At 41.3% G+C, this 16898-nt stretch overlaps 2 protein-coding genes across 3 annotated transcripts in view; one reads left to right on the top strand and one right to left on the bottom strand.

Moving 5' to 3' along the window:
- Positions 1-16898, top strand: part of LOC6037551 (acetylcholinesterase) — a 248691-nt gene that overhangs the window by 100158 nt on the left and 131635 nt on the right. The gene's annotated exons all lie outside the window — the stretch shown is intronic.
- On the bottom strand, positions 13352-14504 carry LOC6044862. The gene is made up of 5 exons (XM_001862272.2): positions 14428-14504; positions 14312-14377; positions 14085-14247; positions 13727-14030; positions 13352-13651 (listed from the first exon to the last, which is right to left on the bottom strand). The coding sequence occupies exons 2-5, from the start codon at positions 14367-14369 to the stop codon at positions 13448-13450; spliced, it is 729 nt and encodes a 242-aa protein (XP_001862307.2). The 5' UTR covers positions 14370-14377; positions 14428-14504; the 3' UTR covers positions 13352-13447.

Genomic DNA, 16898 nt, shown 5'->3' with positions numbered 1-16898 from the left:
TATTAGTTCAAGAGCTTTAGTGTGGATTTGTTGCTACTTGCAAATAAGCAGTGGGCCATCATTTTAAGTCCGAAAAAGTTTTACCATCGGAATTTACAATCTTTCAATCTGCTAATAAGCTATTCTTTCTTGACATTATTGATATTTAAAAATAAACATTTTTTGGGTCATTTTGAAGTAAATTTTGTAAAACCTAAATTCAACTCCAGATTCAAAAACCCGCACACTTATCGAAAATTGTGTTAATGAAAAGCCTCAATTAATCCGAACCACTTGATTTGGCCATCAAAACTGGCACGTGTTCACAACCTATCGTTGGGTGAGAGCTAATTAGGATTCTTGGAGTCCCAAATCAACATTTCGAATGAATGTCCTAGAGAAAGCACACAGCATAACACAAAATTATTGCAGAGATAAAGTTTCCCTATTTTTTTAAAAAAGAAAGCTTCCCCAGTATACTTTAAATTTTGTTTTTGAAAATTGATGATTCAAGTCCAAATTCTCTTCCATATACTTTTCCATAGAAAGTGCAACAAATTCATGTTTTTTCTCACGATACTGTGTCGTTTGTTTTTTTCTAGCAAGAAAACGAATCATTTATGTTTGATAAATGTGTTCTAGGAAGTACTCTATCACAATTTATTTAGTGACACGTGCCGTTATTCGTTGAAAATTGCATGGGTTTGCTGGAAGCCAAACCTGGCCTAGTTTGGCAGTAAAATCGTCGTTTTTTTTAAGCTAAGGGCTTGAAGATTCTTTCATGGAGGCGCACCATACTTCAGCTATGTTTAGGGGTATTCAAAAACTACGTAATGATACGAAAAGACATATAATGTGGTCGATTCCCATTTCCGACAGGTAACGGTCAGAATTAAAGGATTATATTGACAAAAAGGTTCTTTGGTATAATCTACGTAGCTTTCAAAAAGCCCCTAGAAAAGACATCTAAAGTTGCATGCAACTTCACAGTCGTAGCAAACATCCAGGCGCTTTGAGTTCAAATAACTTTTGATCAATCTATCTTATGCATCTTATGCATTTTATGTGGAGCATCATTTAAGGCTGGTCACTCAAGTCCCTCAAAGATTTAAAGCAGACTTTGTTAAGTCATTTAGGCTCTACGTAGAATTCTTCAGGCGTATTTAAAGAAAAAAGTTGAAAACTGATTTAAAACTTCTAAACACAATTCTTAATCATATCTTGAAAAATTCTTAAAATATCTTACAGATTTTGTGATGATAAAACCTGTTGAGTTTGGTGAAAAATGTAATAAATATTGTTTGCATTTAATAAATTTGATATAAAACTACATAAGAATCTAAAGCATTAGCCTTGTTACTTGGGTCTGTATATTTGCAGGGTTAATTTTTGGAGTGTACCAATGTTCTGCAAAGTTGTATACTGTCCCTGATCGCATAAATGTCCTATATGCATTTTCATCGTTTTTGAGTCATTGATGCAGTTTGGTTCAAAATCGCGTGCTCTTTAAAAAGAGCCTGCAACATCCAGTATTTCAGTCAAGAAATCAGGAGGAAATCAATTTTTTTCCGAAAAGTTAACACATAGCCTTATGCCTTAAACTTCAAATTCGTATTTCTCAGCTTGCTGGTTTTGCATATGGGACATTTATGCGAAAATGGGATCATTTAATATTCAAAAGACATGTTTACACAGCAATTTTTGGATTGCCATTTCAGTAAAATAATTTACTGAATGCGATTCAGTTATCATCACATTTGCTGAAATTCGGTAATGACAAAAACATTGCTGGAAAATCAGTAACTGCATATCTGTCAAACTGAAATGTCACTTATGACTTAAGCTAAGAGCAAGATTGTCCGTTCGACGCACACTGAGCAAAACTTACACAGCTCAACGAAGTGTTCTACACATGATCTGGCCCTGCTGTACAGAGCACTCAAATATCAATCGCAAAACACTTGAAATTTCGGTGATTGGCCATGAAATAATGTCAATAGCCAAACACTTGAATTTTAAATGGTGTTGAAAAATAAAATTACGTACAAGCGATTTACAGGTTCTCGCTTGCTAGTCGTGCACGCTACCACTGCGCCGGCCGGCCAGTTGAAGACGGGAGAGTTTTTGTGCTATTGGTTCTTGCCTCGCTTCTAGCCTTCGATGAAAGTCGCGCAAAAATCAATCAGTGAAACAAATTAAATTCATGTGGATAATCACGTTGACTTTGAATAGTGCCTGTTTTGGGTAGATCTTAAGATCATTTTCAAGTGTTTTGCTCATCACTTTGAATAGTTCAAGAAGGTGGGACAAATTCATGAGCAAAACAATTGAAAAGCTTGAGCCACCCGAATGAAAATAACATGTTAAAAAATACCAAAAAGTCAACCGCCCAAACACTTGCATTTGATAGTGGTTTGGATTGATGTTGAAACACAAACCAATTAGATCTACGATGTGACTTTATTCAATCATTCAAGTGTTTGGGCACTTGAATAAAAAGTGTGGCATATTTTCAGTGCAGTGGTGAACGCAGAACGCTGTGCCAGTTCGATTTTTCCATCAACTGTCAGTCGAACAATCTGCAGGGGTTGCTTTGTTCAATGGTCGATGACTGGCAGGCTATGATGACAGGCGCAAAATTTTGCGTTTGCGTTCAGTCCTGACGGACAATCTTGTTCTTACCTTTATTGTTTGGATGCTGCCGAGAGAAAATCCTCTTTCAAACATGTTGCAACACATGTGTTTTTTATTCTGTATTGTGATCTTTAGAAGCCAAGGTAAGAAAAACAGTAATAATAAATGCCTCGATGCTAACCACCTGTTTTTTAGGTTTGGACGATTGATGAAATAAATGTATAAATAGTAGTACTAGAAACATATTCAATGACAAGCAAAATCAAATTTTGATAACTGAAATACCAGCAAAGATTGCTGAATCTTCAGCAAATGATCTGTCAAACTGCCTCAAGAAAATTACTGAATTTTCAGCAAAATAATTTGACGTTTCTTTTGCTGAAATTTCAGTTGTTATGACAACCATTTTTCTGAAATTTCAGTAAATCATCTGTCAAAATGACAAATATTAGTTAACTGAGGATTCAGTAAAATCCAAATTACTGAATCGTTTACCGAAATTTTAGTAGATGAAAATTCAGTAAAACTTTACTGGACTTCAGTAAAAAAATTTGGACTTCAGCTTAAAAACCAATGAACTAATGTTATCATGAAATGACACCAAAAATATCATAATTTTAGTAAGATATTTGTCACTTGTTTGAGATTTTTGATTTGAAAAATTTCTAACCCGAGCAGACGGAAATAACTTGGAAAGGTCAGTTTTTGATATTGTGAGAAGATCGAAATATGTTATTGGAATGATCGGATTAGTTGTTAAAATAACAAAAATCAATAACAAAGATTTGTTCTAAAAATAACTTAAACTGTTATTATGTTGTTATTGCAATAACAAACCAATAACACAGAAGGAATCATGAAGGAATAACAAGATTTGTTATTTTGTGCTGAGAGGTGGAGCAGCATAATAACAAAAAATGTTATTGAACTGGTATGTCTCCATAACAAAAAAAGTTATTGTTTTGGTTTATTTGTAATTTGCAAATAAACCTGCAGTTCCCATAACTCATCTGTACTAGTCAGGGCTGCAGAGTCGGGTACCTTACATGTGTTTACTTACGCTACAGTTACAGTTTGTTTATACACTCACGGTTTTCGTTGAAAAATTACGTGCTTTTTAGCCTCATCAAGTTCGGTTTCGGTCTTAACTCACAGATTGTAAAGTGTGCTTTGCCATCATAGTGAAGATCGAACGATAATTGTGTCGGGTTTTCCGTAATTTGAACGCGAAGTTTTTGTTTATTTTTATTCCACTTCGGATTTGTTACGCGCCATCAACCACTAGCCGCTCGCTGCACCACCTAGTGTTCGATCCGCGAAGCATCATGAGTTCCAACGCTGTCTGTCACTCTTGCGCAAACGAAGTTGACGATCAAAACATTGCTTGCCAGGGTTCTGCAGTGCAATCTTTCACCCCCAATGTACCAATCTCCCAGCCGCTTTGCTCGCTGAAGCTGTGAAAAACAAACAGCTGTTTTGGCTGTGCAAGTCTTGCAGCGGTTTGATGAGCGATATGCGGATGCGTCGGAGTGTCCAAACTGCTTACGCTGCTGGGCAAAACCAAGCCTCTGGCTCGCAAAGTCACCTGTTTGAGCAGCTGAAGTCGGACGTTTTAACGGAGATGAAAAAGGAGTTGAAACAAAGCTTTGCTGCACTGGTCAACTCAAACTCACTTACACCTATGTCAGGCCAACGTAATAATGGTGCTGGAGGTAAACCGTGGAACGGCCGGCAACTATTCAAAACCAGCAAAGTCGTCAGAACCCACCAGATCCCTCAACAGTTGCTACTGGGATCGCTGCTTCTCCTTCGCTTGGATCAATAGTTGCCAATGACTCATCGACAATGTTTCAACTCTACCTCTCGAGGATCTCCCGTAACGTTACGGTCGAACAAGTTTCCAAGCTCGCCACTGACCGCTTGGGATGTTCCGACCTCGAGGTCACGAGACTGGTGGGGAAAGGAAAGGATGTTTCTCGGATGTCATTCATCTCCTTCAAAATCGGAATGAAAAAGGAACTCAAAACCAAGGCTCTTGCGAGGGCCACCTGGCCGGCCGGCCTTATCGTTCGGGAATTCGAGGACCGTACGGCCGGAAAATTTTGGGATCCTTCTACCGATACGCCGACAACCTCTGCCGACCTGCTGAACTCCGTGACTACAACGCCGTTGCGTCCACAGACTTCACCGGCCGGAACGGATGCTATGTCGGAATAGGATGCATGATCAAGCACACTAAGGAAATCCCCTCTCTCTCCGCTGCGGCTTCAAGTCGCTTCGTACCTGTTGTTAGTCATCCTTACCCGGCGCACGGAGATCGAGCTGGGGGTTTCCGACCTGGCTTCTCAGGCAAGTATTCATGTTGTCCCAGTAATTCCCCACTTGATAAAAGTTTGGTTTCCAGCAAATCATCCTCACGCCAGCCACTGCAGAACTCAATCCTATGGATTCCATCAGCCCGGTCGAAGTCTGTACGCAACTTTTCGGATTACGGGGGAGCCCTTGCCCCCCCTACCAGTCATGCAATTTGAACGGAACCCGTTCTGCGTTCGTTCTCTTTATTCAAAACGAACTGAACCCACCGCGCAGGAGCCATTGCTTTTCGTTCCAAAAACAGAACGTCACTTTTTCGTGCCGTTCTCTTCAAAGTTTGGAACGCGTTCTGTGAACCGCCTATAGCCAAAGGCTCTCTATGGCAACTGTTAAACTTAAATAAACATTCAGTAGATTGATTTGTACAGAGCTTAGTTAGCTCGGTGGTAACATGCATGAACAGTATTCGAAGGAAGTGAGTTCGAATCTCAGTTTTTTAAATATTTTTTTTTGTGTGGTTGGGTACCAACTTTTTGACGACGACTGGAATTACATTTTATACCAATCAAGGGACACTCCAGCTGGGAGGCTAGGGAGACTAAATGAAGCGGTTACTGGCTAGTACGCAGATCGGAAGGAAGGGGTCAAAAAACAGCTTTGCGAACAGCAGAACAAAGGAGAGGGAGCGATTTCTTGGGGCTTTTCTTCACCCTCTCTGGCTTGATTTAGCTGCCGCTGCTGCCCATTTGATTTTTTTTCTTGACCGGGTGCAAAAAGCACCCCAACTAAAATGGAGACGAAAAATTATTGCCACCGTGATTTAAAAAAAAATCATTGCTATTCTAGTTCAGGAAAAAAGAGATTCGAACTCACTACTTATGATTTCTAAACCGAATCGTTACCACTAAGCTAGCAGTACTGATATGTAAATGGATGATTAACAGTCCATGAAGTATAGCTAGTCTACTGAGGTCTTATCAAAGGAATATGTTGAAGTTCTGAACTGGGTTCTCCGTTCGTTTCAAAAAAGCCTACTGAACGAACGTTTCTTAGAGACGAGCGTTCGTTCTCAGAGCTGTTATTTTTCGTGTTGCTTTGTGAACTTGAACGAACGGAGAACCCGTTCAAAAGCATGACTGCCCCCTACCACACTCCAGCTATCTGGCCCGGCTATTGTCAGCAACCTTATCGTCAGCGCGGAAGTCTCCAGACGCATCTCTGTCGCACCGAATTCCATCGAGACTGCTTCTCCAGGACGCTTCTTGCTAAGTACCGTGGGAGCCCTCAACTCTCCCGCCGCAGCCGATACCATCGCAGAGCCAGCCATATCGAAGACCCAACTTGCTGGCCATTTAAGTCGTCCTGGTGATGTGTGCGGGTACGGGGCGAGGTCTCCCAAATCGTCAGCACGGGCAAGTACTCACGTTGCGGAACCTTTTCTCTCGTTGACGATCACCCGCATTCCAGCTCCGACCGAAGACATTCACCCGCTCGCGCTGCCGCGCTACTTCACTCGGGACGCCTGATACAAAGTCCTGTGGAAGCCCCCGAACGACCCGTCGCAGTCCTGCCGCATGTCAACGCTCAGCAAAGCCGTCCCGAACCTGCGTACGGCCATCGTGAGGGGATCTTCCAACGGCAACTCTCAGGCGAGTACCCCGTTCTTGAACATATGTCCCGCGCTGATGATCTGTTGGTTTCCAGTACCTCCCTGAGGACTACATCAGCGGCCGAAGCTCCTAATCGGTTGGACACGCAGCGCGCTCTGAGCTTCTACTATCAAAACGTAAGGGGACTTCGTACAAAAATCGACGATCTGTTCCTGGCTGTGATCGATTGCGATTATGATGTCATCGTTCTTACGGAGACCTGGCTAGACGATGAAATCTTCTCGCCCCAGTTGTTCGGGACTGGCTTTGTAGTCTACCGCAACGATCGAGACACTGTTCGCACTGGAAAGAAAACTGGCGGTGGAATCTGCATCGCTGTCTCGAAAAAGTTTGATTCAACGGAATTTCCTGTTCCGACGGATGCCAGCAGCCTCGAACAGCTTTGGGTTGTCATCAATGGCGTCGCAGATCAGAAGCTGTACGTCGGCTCCGTCTACATCAGCCCGGATCTTGCCAGAAATTCAGCAGTTATTGAGTCGCACTTTAACTCGGCCTCCGCTGTGGCCGAAGCGATGCGTCCGAACGATTTGCACCTGCTTCTCGGCGATTACAACCAACCTAAAATAACTTGGGCAAAATTCAACTCGAGACACGCGCACCCCAGTTCTTCGTCTGCATCTTATCCGCTTTCCAGTTCTACACTACTCGACGGCATGGCACTGCTTGGAATGAAACAGTTGAATGATGTTAGCAATAACTTAAATCGCACACTTGATTTGGTGCTCATAGATGACGATTCTGTAAACTACTGCTCTGTCGCTGAGGCCCCGGAAGCGCTGCTTAGAATCGACCCGCCACATCCCCACTGGAGATAACTGTTTCGCTGAGGGTGCCAGTGCCGTTCATCGACGAACCTGATACCCGATCATACAACTTCTATAAGGCGGATTTTCCCGCCCTCAATCGCGCACTTCTTGGAGTAAACTGGAATGCCCTCAATGAAACGCAGAATGTGGATGAAGCTGTGGCATTCTTCAACTCTACACTGAAAACCGCCTTCAGAGATCACGTTCCAACTCGTGCACCTCCTCGGAAACCTCCCTGGTCCAATGATCGCATGAAAAAACTGAAACGACGGCGTGCCGCTGCTTTGAGGAAGTATTCAGCTAGACGGAATCCTGTAACCCATCGCGCCTTCCGTCTCGCCAGCAAACGTTACACGCACTACAAAAGACACCGTTATGGAATCCATGTTCGCCGTACTCAAGAGAATCTGAAACGTAATCCAAAACTTTTCTGGTCTTTTGTGAACGAGAAACGCAAAGAAACCGGGCTCCCAGCTAAAATGTTCCTCGGCGAAGCTAACTCCACTTCCACGGAGGAGACGTGCAACTTGTTCGCTCAGCACTTTTTGAGCGTATTTCGTCCCTCGCCTGCAACTCCGCATCAAGTGCGCAGCGCACTCCGCGCTGTCCCCGCAGACGCACTTCACCTGAGCGCTGTACCAATCACGGAGGAGGACGTACGAATGGCGATCGCAAAGCTGAAGTCCTCATCGTCTGCCGGACCTGACGGAATCCCATCAATTGTGCTGAAATCCTGTGCTGTCGCCGTCACAAAACCGTTGCAGCGAATTTTCAACCTGTCCATACAATCCGAAACCTTCCCGATTTGCTGGAAATCATCGTACATGTTCCCAATCTTCAAGAAAGGGGATAAGCGGGACGTTTCCAATTACCGGGGAATAACATCTCTTTGTGCCGGTTCCAAACTGATGGAAATCATCGTAAACACGCTCCTGATAAACGCAACGAAGGGTTACATCTCAACAGCACAGCACGGGTTCTTTTCGGGACGCTCGACAAGTACAAACTTAGTCGACTTCATCTCATTTTGCAAACGAAACATGGAAGGCGGAGGACAAGTGGATGTTGTTTACACCGACCTTAAGGCTGCGTTCGACAGGATCGACCACCGCATCTTACTCGCCAAGCTCGACCACCTCGGCGTTTCATGCAAAGTCGTCAACTGGGTTGCATCGTACCTGACTGGCAGAACACTCTCGGTCAAAATCGGTGCTTCCGAATCAGTGCCGTTCTGTATGACGTCTGGCGTTCCTCAAGGGAGTAATATAGGACCAAGCTTCTTCTCTGTCTACTACAACGACGTTACCTTTGTGCTCCCACCCGGAAGCAGAATTCTCTACGGCGACGACCTAAAGATTTACCAGCCAATTCACAACGTAGACGACTGCCGGGTGCTCCAACAGCTGATTGAGTCTTTTACTCAGTGGTGTGATTCAAATTTGTTGTCAGTAAGTTTCTCTAAATGTTCTATTATCTCTTTCACACGCAAAAAACACCCCATCTGCTGGCCTTACACCATCGGAGACCAACCGCTGGAGAGGGCGACCGTCGTTAAGGATCTTGGCATACTCCTCGATGAAATGCTCAGCCTCTCCGCCCACTACAACGCCGTTATCTCCAAAGCAAACCGCAATCTCGGGTTCATTTTTCGGATCGCAAACGAGTTTCGTGATCCTGCCTGCCTACGAGCTCTTTACTACGCACTCGTTCGTTCTCACCTCGAGACTGCTGTGGTGGCTTGGAGCCCGCACACTGATGAATGGGTGATTAGAATCGAGTCGGTACAGAGGAAGTTCACAAGATTCGCATTGCGCTTCCACTCATGGCCTGATCAAGCTGTAGCGCCATCCTACGAACAACGCTGCGAGGCTCTAGGGATGGAAACACTCTCTAAGAGAAGGCAGTTCTTACGGGCGGCTTTCGTGGGGAAACTGTTATTAGGTGCCATCGACGCTCCTAATATCCTCGCCAGGATCAACTTCAACGTCATCCCGCGGCCGCTCAGAACGTGGAACGCACTCCGCCTAGACTTTCATCGTACTCAATATGGACAGCAGGAACCTATCCGGGCGATGTGTGACGTTTTCAATGATTTTGACGATTTATTTGATTACTCGATGTCTGTAGATTCCTTTATTTCTAACTTACGCCGTACTATTTTTGTTTAGATCTAAGTTTATATTGTATCTCGTGAAATGTATTGCGCATTTTGCACTTTACTAGAGTCTTGCGCAATTATTTTCATCACAGTATTTTTTCATCACAGTGATTTTTCTTCACAGTGATGATGACGATATCCGTTGCTATGACAGACTGTTTATTTATTTGTTTATTTTTGGAAGTTCAAAAAGCTCGAAAAAGTGTTTGGACCGGCTAAGTGGAGGGACAACGTCTTGTTTCGACTGAGGAATCGTGGTCTTCGGTACCGGGATGCAGCGGTGTGGCGCCGGGATCTTGACTTACGGTGAATCTTTGTCTTTTTGCTGGGCGGATAGTGGACAACCAGCGAACGTCTTCACTACTTGTTGGATCGGTACGACATCCGGCTGATCCAGCGCTGCTAAGAGGGGTCCCTTCATGGCGATGATGCCAGTAGTTATCGTCCTCTATGGTCCTGGGGAAGGGGATGGGAAGGTGACAGACGGCGGAGCAGAAGCAACTGCCCGGGATTCAAGCTACCCATGCGGATCAATCTGAGATAGACAGATGTCCGGAGTTTCGCCGTCGGAGAGGGCGATTTGTTATCATTGGCTACCCTTTAGTTTGTTCAAACTTTTTACCAATGCTATATAGGACATGTAATCCTGTCTAATAAAGTCTTTCAAAAGAAATGTTCTTCCCGGTTCTACCATAAATACGGTAGTTAAGAGAATTTAGTACTGTTTTTACCGAAAAATAAAAAAAGGCTTCTTTCGTCTACAATCCATTGGTTTTTAGTCAGGTTTTCAGTCAATTCATGACCTCGGGTCGAGATAATAATGGTACCGTTTACTGACTCATTGAACATAGCTCGAGATGGTCGATATAATTATGCCCTCGAACTCATTAGAAAAAAATAATCCACCAAAAAACTTAACAGTGGCAACCACAAGAATCGATCCAGGAACCTTTAACAGACCATCTCAATGACTTATCTGCCTCGGCCACCACAGCTTGATGACTAGATTGTGGTCAGAAGTCGATGCAGTACACATGTTTTGTTTTGATGGTGTGATGGAAATTCGGTTTGCTAACTGTGATGAAAATTTTCCCGCAGCACTCTACTGAGGTGCAAAGTGCGCAAAGTTGACAGTTCTCAGTCCTGCAAAGCAGTGTGATGAAAAAATCTAGGTCTAGCACGATTGACACAAAACTCTAGAAATTGCTGCAAGGCGCAATATTGACCATGTTTAAAAGACGGTGGGTTTTATGCCTATTCGAGAGTGGCGAATTTAGCGATCCAACTCGAACGGGCTTTTACCACCCAGTCCATTAAGACAGATAAATGTCGGATGGACAATAAAATAAAAATAACAAAAAAAAAATAACAAATAACCTCCAAGCGACTTTGAATCCATACTTTGAAGACAACTCCGACTCTGGATGCAGGATATGACGTCAAAGACGACTTCAGCTCTCCAAAAATACTCGACTTCACAGATTCCGACTCCAAGTAAAAGTTGCTGAAAATTTGATGAATCCGATGCAGTCTCCGAGGTCTCACTCCAGCTCGAACTTCAACGTCAGCTCTGACTTCCTGGCTCTGTGAAAATAATAACAGTTTTTGTTATTCACACTTCAAAAATTCTCAATAAATAAATCAATTCCTTTAGGGAATATAACAAAATTTTAAAAAAATTAACTCTCAAAAGTTAATTTTATCGGATTAATTTCAGCTTGAAACCCCATTTCATGGCCAAAAAAATTACCCCGACGAAATTGGCCAAAATTATCCCATAGTTCTAGCCAATTTTAGCAAAGTCCCTTACGGGGTATATCAAATAATTTAAAAAATCAACTTCCAAAATTTCAACTTTTTAGAATAATTTTAGCTTGAGGACCCCATTTCATGGCCATTTCATGGCCAAAAAAATGACCCCGACGAAATTGGTCAAAATTAACCCATAGTTCTAAATTTTAAACAAAGTCCTTTAGGAGGTATATCACATAATTTAAAAAATCATCTTTCAAAATTTCAACTTTTTAGAATAATTTTAGCTTACGGACCCAATTTCATGGCCAAAATAATGACCCTGACGAAATTGGTCAAAATTATCCCATAGTTCTAGCCAATTTTAGCAAAGTCCCTTACGGGGTATATCAAATAATTAAAAAAATCAACTTCTAAAATTTCAACTTTTTAGAATAATTTTAGCTTAAGGACCTCATTTCATGGCCAAAATAATGACTCTGATGAAATTGGTCAAAATTATCCCATAGTTCTAACCATTTTAAACAAAGTCCTTTAGGGGGTATATCAAATAATTAATAAAATCAACTTCCAAAATTTCAACTTTTTAGAATAATTTTAGCTTAAGGACCCCATTTCATGGCCAAAAAAATGACCCCGACGAAATTGGTCAAAATTAACCCATAATTCTAACCATTTTAAACAAAGTCCTTTAGGAGGTATATCAAATAATTAAAAAATCTACTTCCAAAATTGCAACTTTTTAGAATAATTTTAGCTTAAGGACCCCATTTCATGGCCAAAATAATGACCCCGTTGAAATTAGACAAAATTATCCCAAAGATCTAAACATATTTAATAAAAGAAAAAATAATAACAGATTGTGTTATGGACACTTAGAAACTTTTCCATTTGTGCGATTTATGGTAATTTTATTTCTAAGTCAGTATACCGAACGAATAAAAAATTTTGTTATTAGGAGAGTTTTTGAAATGTATAACATTTCCTCTTATTATCGTGTTACTAAACATTTTCAATATAATATCACTTCAATACCAAATTTTGTAATTTTATCAGAAACTGTTATTATTTTTTCTTCTTGAAGTTGAACTTCAGGATAAAATAATAACACTTTTTGTTATTTTAACAGGATTTGTTATTGAAATATTATTAATTTTGTTATTACCGTCTGCCCGGGAAGTAAAAAAAATATTTTCACTAGTTCGTCCATCCCATTTTTTGGGACAGAATTCCCGGGAATTTGGCGAACCGAGAATTCCCGTATCCTGGGTCATTTTTCGGCTATTTCACTAGTAAAAGTAGTACTTTGCAGCAAAACACTGCATCCAAATTGCCTGTTCTTTAATTGTGGGATGATATTGTGCCTCCTACAATTGTGGAACATCTGAATTTAACTGATATCTCACAAAAAAGGAATCAGACCAAGTATTAAACATCACTAAGCTTATGGTTCATTGGTTTCAGTATTTTGTTACAAATATGTAATCTTGGAGTGATCCGAAGTTTGTTTACATTCGTAAAAAAAATGAATTTGTGTGGATTTGAAGCGTCAATGTTTTTATTTCAAAAATTTATATAAAACGTAAAAAATACCATCGTTCAATACATTAATCGAAAGATTACAAAAAAGCTTTCTCATGAAGGTAAAAGCAAATCATTATGTCCAACTATCGATTTTCTATGATTTTTTGAACATCTACCGAGCTGTAAGCCGTTTCGAATATGTGGGATGACTGTACATTGAAATTTCCAACAGCTGTCCATGATCAGATTGTAGTCTAGATTAACACCATTTGACGGTAATTAACTTAATCTGTGATTTCAAGCTTTAAAAACTAAACAAATGTGTTAAAAAAATCGATGACTATTTTAATCCAAACAATTTTCACCGAATGATGATTCTGAAAAAAAAGTTTCCTTGACTCGGGACAGTCCCCTCCAACAAGCTTCAGGATGAATTTGCGTGGTTTATGAAAGTTTTATGAAAATAATGTTTAGACAAGCCGTTCCGAGCCAGCAGTTGTCAATAAAACAGTGAATAAGAGATGTCAGGCTGTTTTTTGGTTATATTTTATTAATTCGCCCACATAAATCGAATTCAAATTGATTTTCAGTGTCCCAAAAGAGCCTCCGCTTTAACCCCTGGGGAACAGAAGATTGAGCAAATCTTCCATGGTTCTCGTCGCCAAAAAGCGACTGGCCATCGGGAAGATGGCAGCGGATAGCAAATTAGACATTCCTTCCGGGAAGTTACGCAGCACCGATGGGACCACGTCCTGGATAACTTCGTTCATCAAGTCGGACAAATCTCCTCCGAGCAACATTCCTTGGATGTTTGTCTAGGACAAGGAGATAAAACGGAGGTTTGTTAACATTAGTTCGCCCCCCTATCAAACCGAAAAGTATTTCGCTACCTCCAACGAATCAATCATCATGCTGATCTGGAAATCCGTCAACTCGAGCATTCCCTGGCCGTTATCTCCAACGGTGGCAGCCCCCGTAATCAGGACCCCCTTTGGGCGGATGAAAAAGTTTCCGATGCCGAAAATCGGAATCAACCCGTACACGCGCCCGTTCATGTCGTAGAACCCGTTCATCGTCAGCTCGTCGTTGTAGCGGAACTCGAACGGAAATCGAAGCGTCGACAAATCAACCTGCAGACGACCCTGGAAGGCATCCAGCCCATCGATGTGGATCGGAGTCATGCGGATGTCGAAGCTGGAAGAAATCTCACGATAACAGTAAGTTTTTAAAGCATTTCACCAAACATACTCCAAAAGCCCTCCGAACGTGGCATTGAAAAAGATGTCCTCGCTGAAAAACGGCGCCAGCACGGGCATTCCCGTTTCCGGATTTCCCGTGCGCATCAGCTGGCGGATGTTTTCCAGTATTCTGCGAAGCGCAGCGTCCACGATGATACCTTGTCCGGAGACATCTTCAAACAAGATTTTTGTATGAATAAAAATTCTTGAAATACTCAAGCTTATTGATCAAATTACCGGTAACACTCATGGCCATCATGGCCATTACAATAAAGGTTGCACACATGGACTTCATACTGGATGCTATCCAGAAATACCGAAAAAATTAAAACTGAAAACTTGTACAAAAATACCTCTTTGCTTCGCACGCACCTGCTGTCGAATGATTAGACTCGGTCAAATTTCGAACAATAAATCTGCTGATTAAAACTGTATCAGGTAATTCTAACGATTTCGCGAACAAAGAGCCAATCTTGATGGGATTGGGATGTTAGCATTTAACTTTGAAGTTTTTGCGATAAAAATTCAAAATTATGTGTTTCACATTTTTATCACAAAATATAGTGAAATTTCTTGTTGTAAAAACAGCTCACTTCGAGAAGGTTGATCTACATCAAAAATAGCAATGTCAAATTTAAGTTCGATTGACTCCTTATCTTTAGCTACCAATAGAACGGCTTCTGATTATGGCCTCAGCTCAGCCAAAACAAAAGATAGGCGATAATTTCAGCTCAATATTCACGATAATCGCAAACAAAGCTGGAACGGAATGTAGATGAAATACTTCGTTCGTTACTACTAATGATCTTTAAAGTGATGATATTCGATTAAATGAGTCCAGACTTTCATATTTCTCGAACCAGTCTAAAGTTTTTCAAATTTTCCTATCATCATCGTAATGCAGAAGCTTTTCTAAACACAGAAAGCTTACTTTCCAATTCAAACGCTTTTGATAAAAGCTTCCACAGAGCTTTTCTCCTCTATCCTTGTTATAATTCTGCCTCCCCCTCCATTGACCTACTTCCAATCCTCAAGGTGTATTGCTTGCTTTACCCCCAACCAGCAATGACGTCATTGACTTCCGTTTTTCCAGCCCCAGTTTCCCCCGGTTCCGTGTCATATTGGCACGTTGCCAACCTCCCGGCACCCTCCCTTCACCTCAGGAACTGCTGCTTCGAATACCGATACAGCGAAGCGAAATTTCCCAGAGCTTTGATATCTGCTCTCTCGCACGCTCGCTCGCACACTCTCGGAAAATTTGATTCGCTCCCAATTAATCGCCCCTCTCGCAGTCGAACGGGGATTACTACACACACGGTCGTTGTGTGTTCGCGTTCGTGTCGGTGTGTGCGTGGGAACGCGGCAATCCACAAACACACAACAACAGCATCAAAAACAATAAAATCATGCGCCAATTCCGCGCTCCCTGGTGCTCTGTTTGCTGCCGGACGAAAGCATCCTTGCTCTCCGAAGTTGACCACTCTCCAGTAGCGTGGCTCACGGATATATGAAAAAGACAAAAGTGTTCAATTTCGAACGCCTCAACCGGAATTTTGTAGCAATGTGGCCCCAAAACATAGCCTGAAATTTTGAGCGCATTTGGTTAAGGTTTAGAACTTCCACCATTGACCTGAAGTTATAAAGAAATTTCAATAAATTTAATTTATTTATTTTCAACTTTTTAACTTTTCTTCGAGTATATTTTCCTATGCCCTATGAATTTTTCTCAAAGTAGTAGTTTCTTATAGGTTTCGATCCGGGGAACAACTTTGTAGAACATCACAAAGCGCTAGGAATTAATCCCGGAAAGATACAGGCAAATTTGTAGAGCACGTTAAAAAAAAAATCCTAGCTCCAAAAAATATCCTGTATCTTTTCAGGATCAATTCCTAGCGCTTTGCGATGTTCTACAAAGTTGTTCCCGGATCAAACCTATAAGAAACTTGAGAATAAGAAAATTTGATTGGGTTTGGGAAACTTTATCTAAGAAGAGGTTAAAAGTGAAAATTTCCCATAGTAAATCTTTAAAAGTTCCATACTAACTTCAGGTCAATGGTGGAAGTACTAAACCTTAACCAAATGCTCTCAAAGTTTCAGGCTATGTTCTGGGGCCATATTGCTACAAAAATCTGGTCGAGGCGTTTGGAATTGAACACTTTTGTCTTTTTCATATATCCGTGAGCCACGCTACTCTCCAGGGCAGTTCTTTGGAAATCGGAATGATTTATAGAGTTTTTTTTTTAAAAAAAAGGTCTAATCTCGGATTAGTTTTCAAAAACCGTAAGAGCCATTGGTAAACCAAGTCCATTTTGCATCGGTATTCGACCTACTTACGAAAAACCAATATCAAAAATGCTCGAGATTGTTCATCTACACGTCCTTCAAATGCCCCAAACTAAAAATAAATGAATACATGAAATTTTGAAAATTAGTGCAAGAGGTCACGGTGGCTCTTACGGCTTTTTGAAAACTCACCCGAGTAATAAACTATTGTATTTCATATGTTTAAAGGACTTAAAAAAAATCTAGATTTGAGCAATATATGTTTTGTTTCGTTATGTTTTGTTTGTTAAGGCCTATGCAAATATTAAAAAAAAAACGTTACTTAATCCACCCTTTGGTGGTTGGTGCCTTCCTCACATTTAGAGGGTAATGTCATTCAAAATATATACAAAAGGGCGAACCTTTCAGTGTTCTATCAACTTGATTCATTATTCATACCATCAGATCGGGTAGTCAGATCTTCATAATGCAGGGCACTTATGTACTTATAACTTTTGATAGGGTTGTCAGATCTTCAATCTTTTGAACTCATTGGGAAGGG

Source organism: Culex quinquefasciatus, chromosome 3 (assembly GCF_015732765.1).
Source record: "Culex quinquefasciatus strain JHB chromosome 3, VPISU_Cqui_1.0_pri_paternal, whole genome shotgun sequence".
Classification (NCBI taxonomy): Eukaryota; Metazoa; Arthropoda; class Insecta; order Diptera; family Culicidae; genus Culex; species Culex quinquefasciatus.
Note: the sequence above shows the minus strand (reverse complement) of the source record. Positions and strands in the feature narration are given on the sequence as shown.

Bases quoted from the DNA above. Each gene is read 5' to 3' on its own strand.
- LOC6044862 (XM_001862272.2), bottom strand. From the start codon at position 14,369: ATGAAGTCCATGTGTGCAACCTTTATTGTAATGGCCATGATGGCCATG. The intron at 14,248-14,311 runs GTAATTTGATCA...TCTTGTTTGAAG, and splicing joins GATGGCCATGAGTGTTACCG to ATGTCTCCGGACAAGGTATC. The intron at 14,031-14,084 runs GTATGTTTGGTG...GATTTCTTCCAG, and splicing joins ACGTTCGGAGGGCTTTTGGA to CTTCGACATCCGCATGACTC.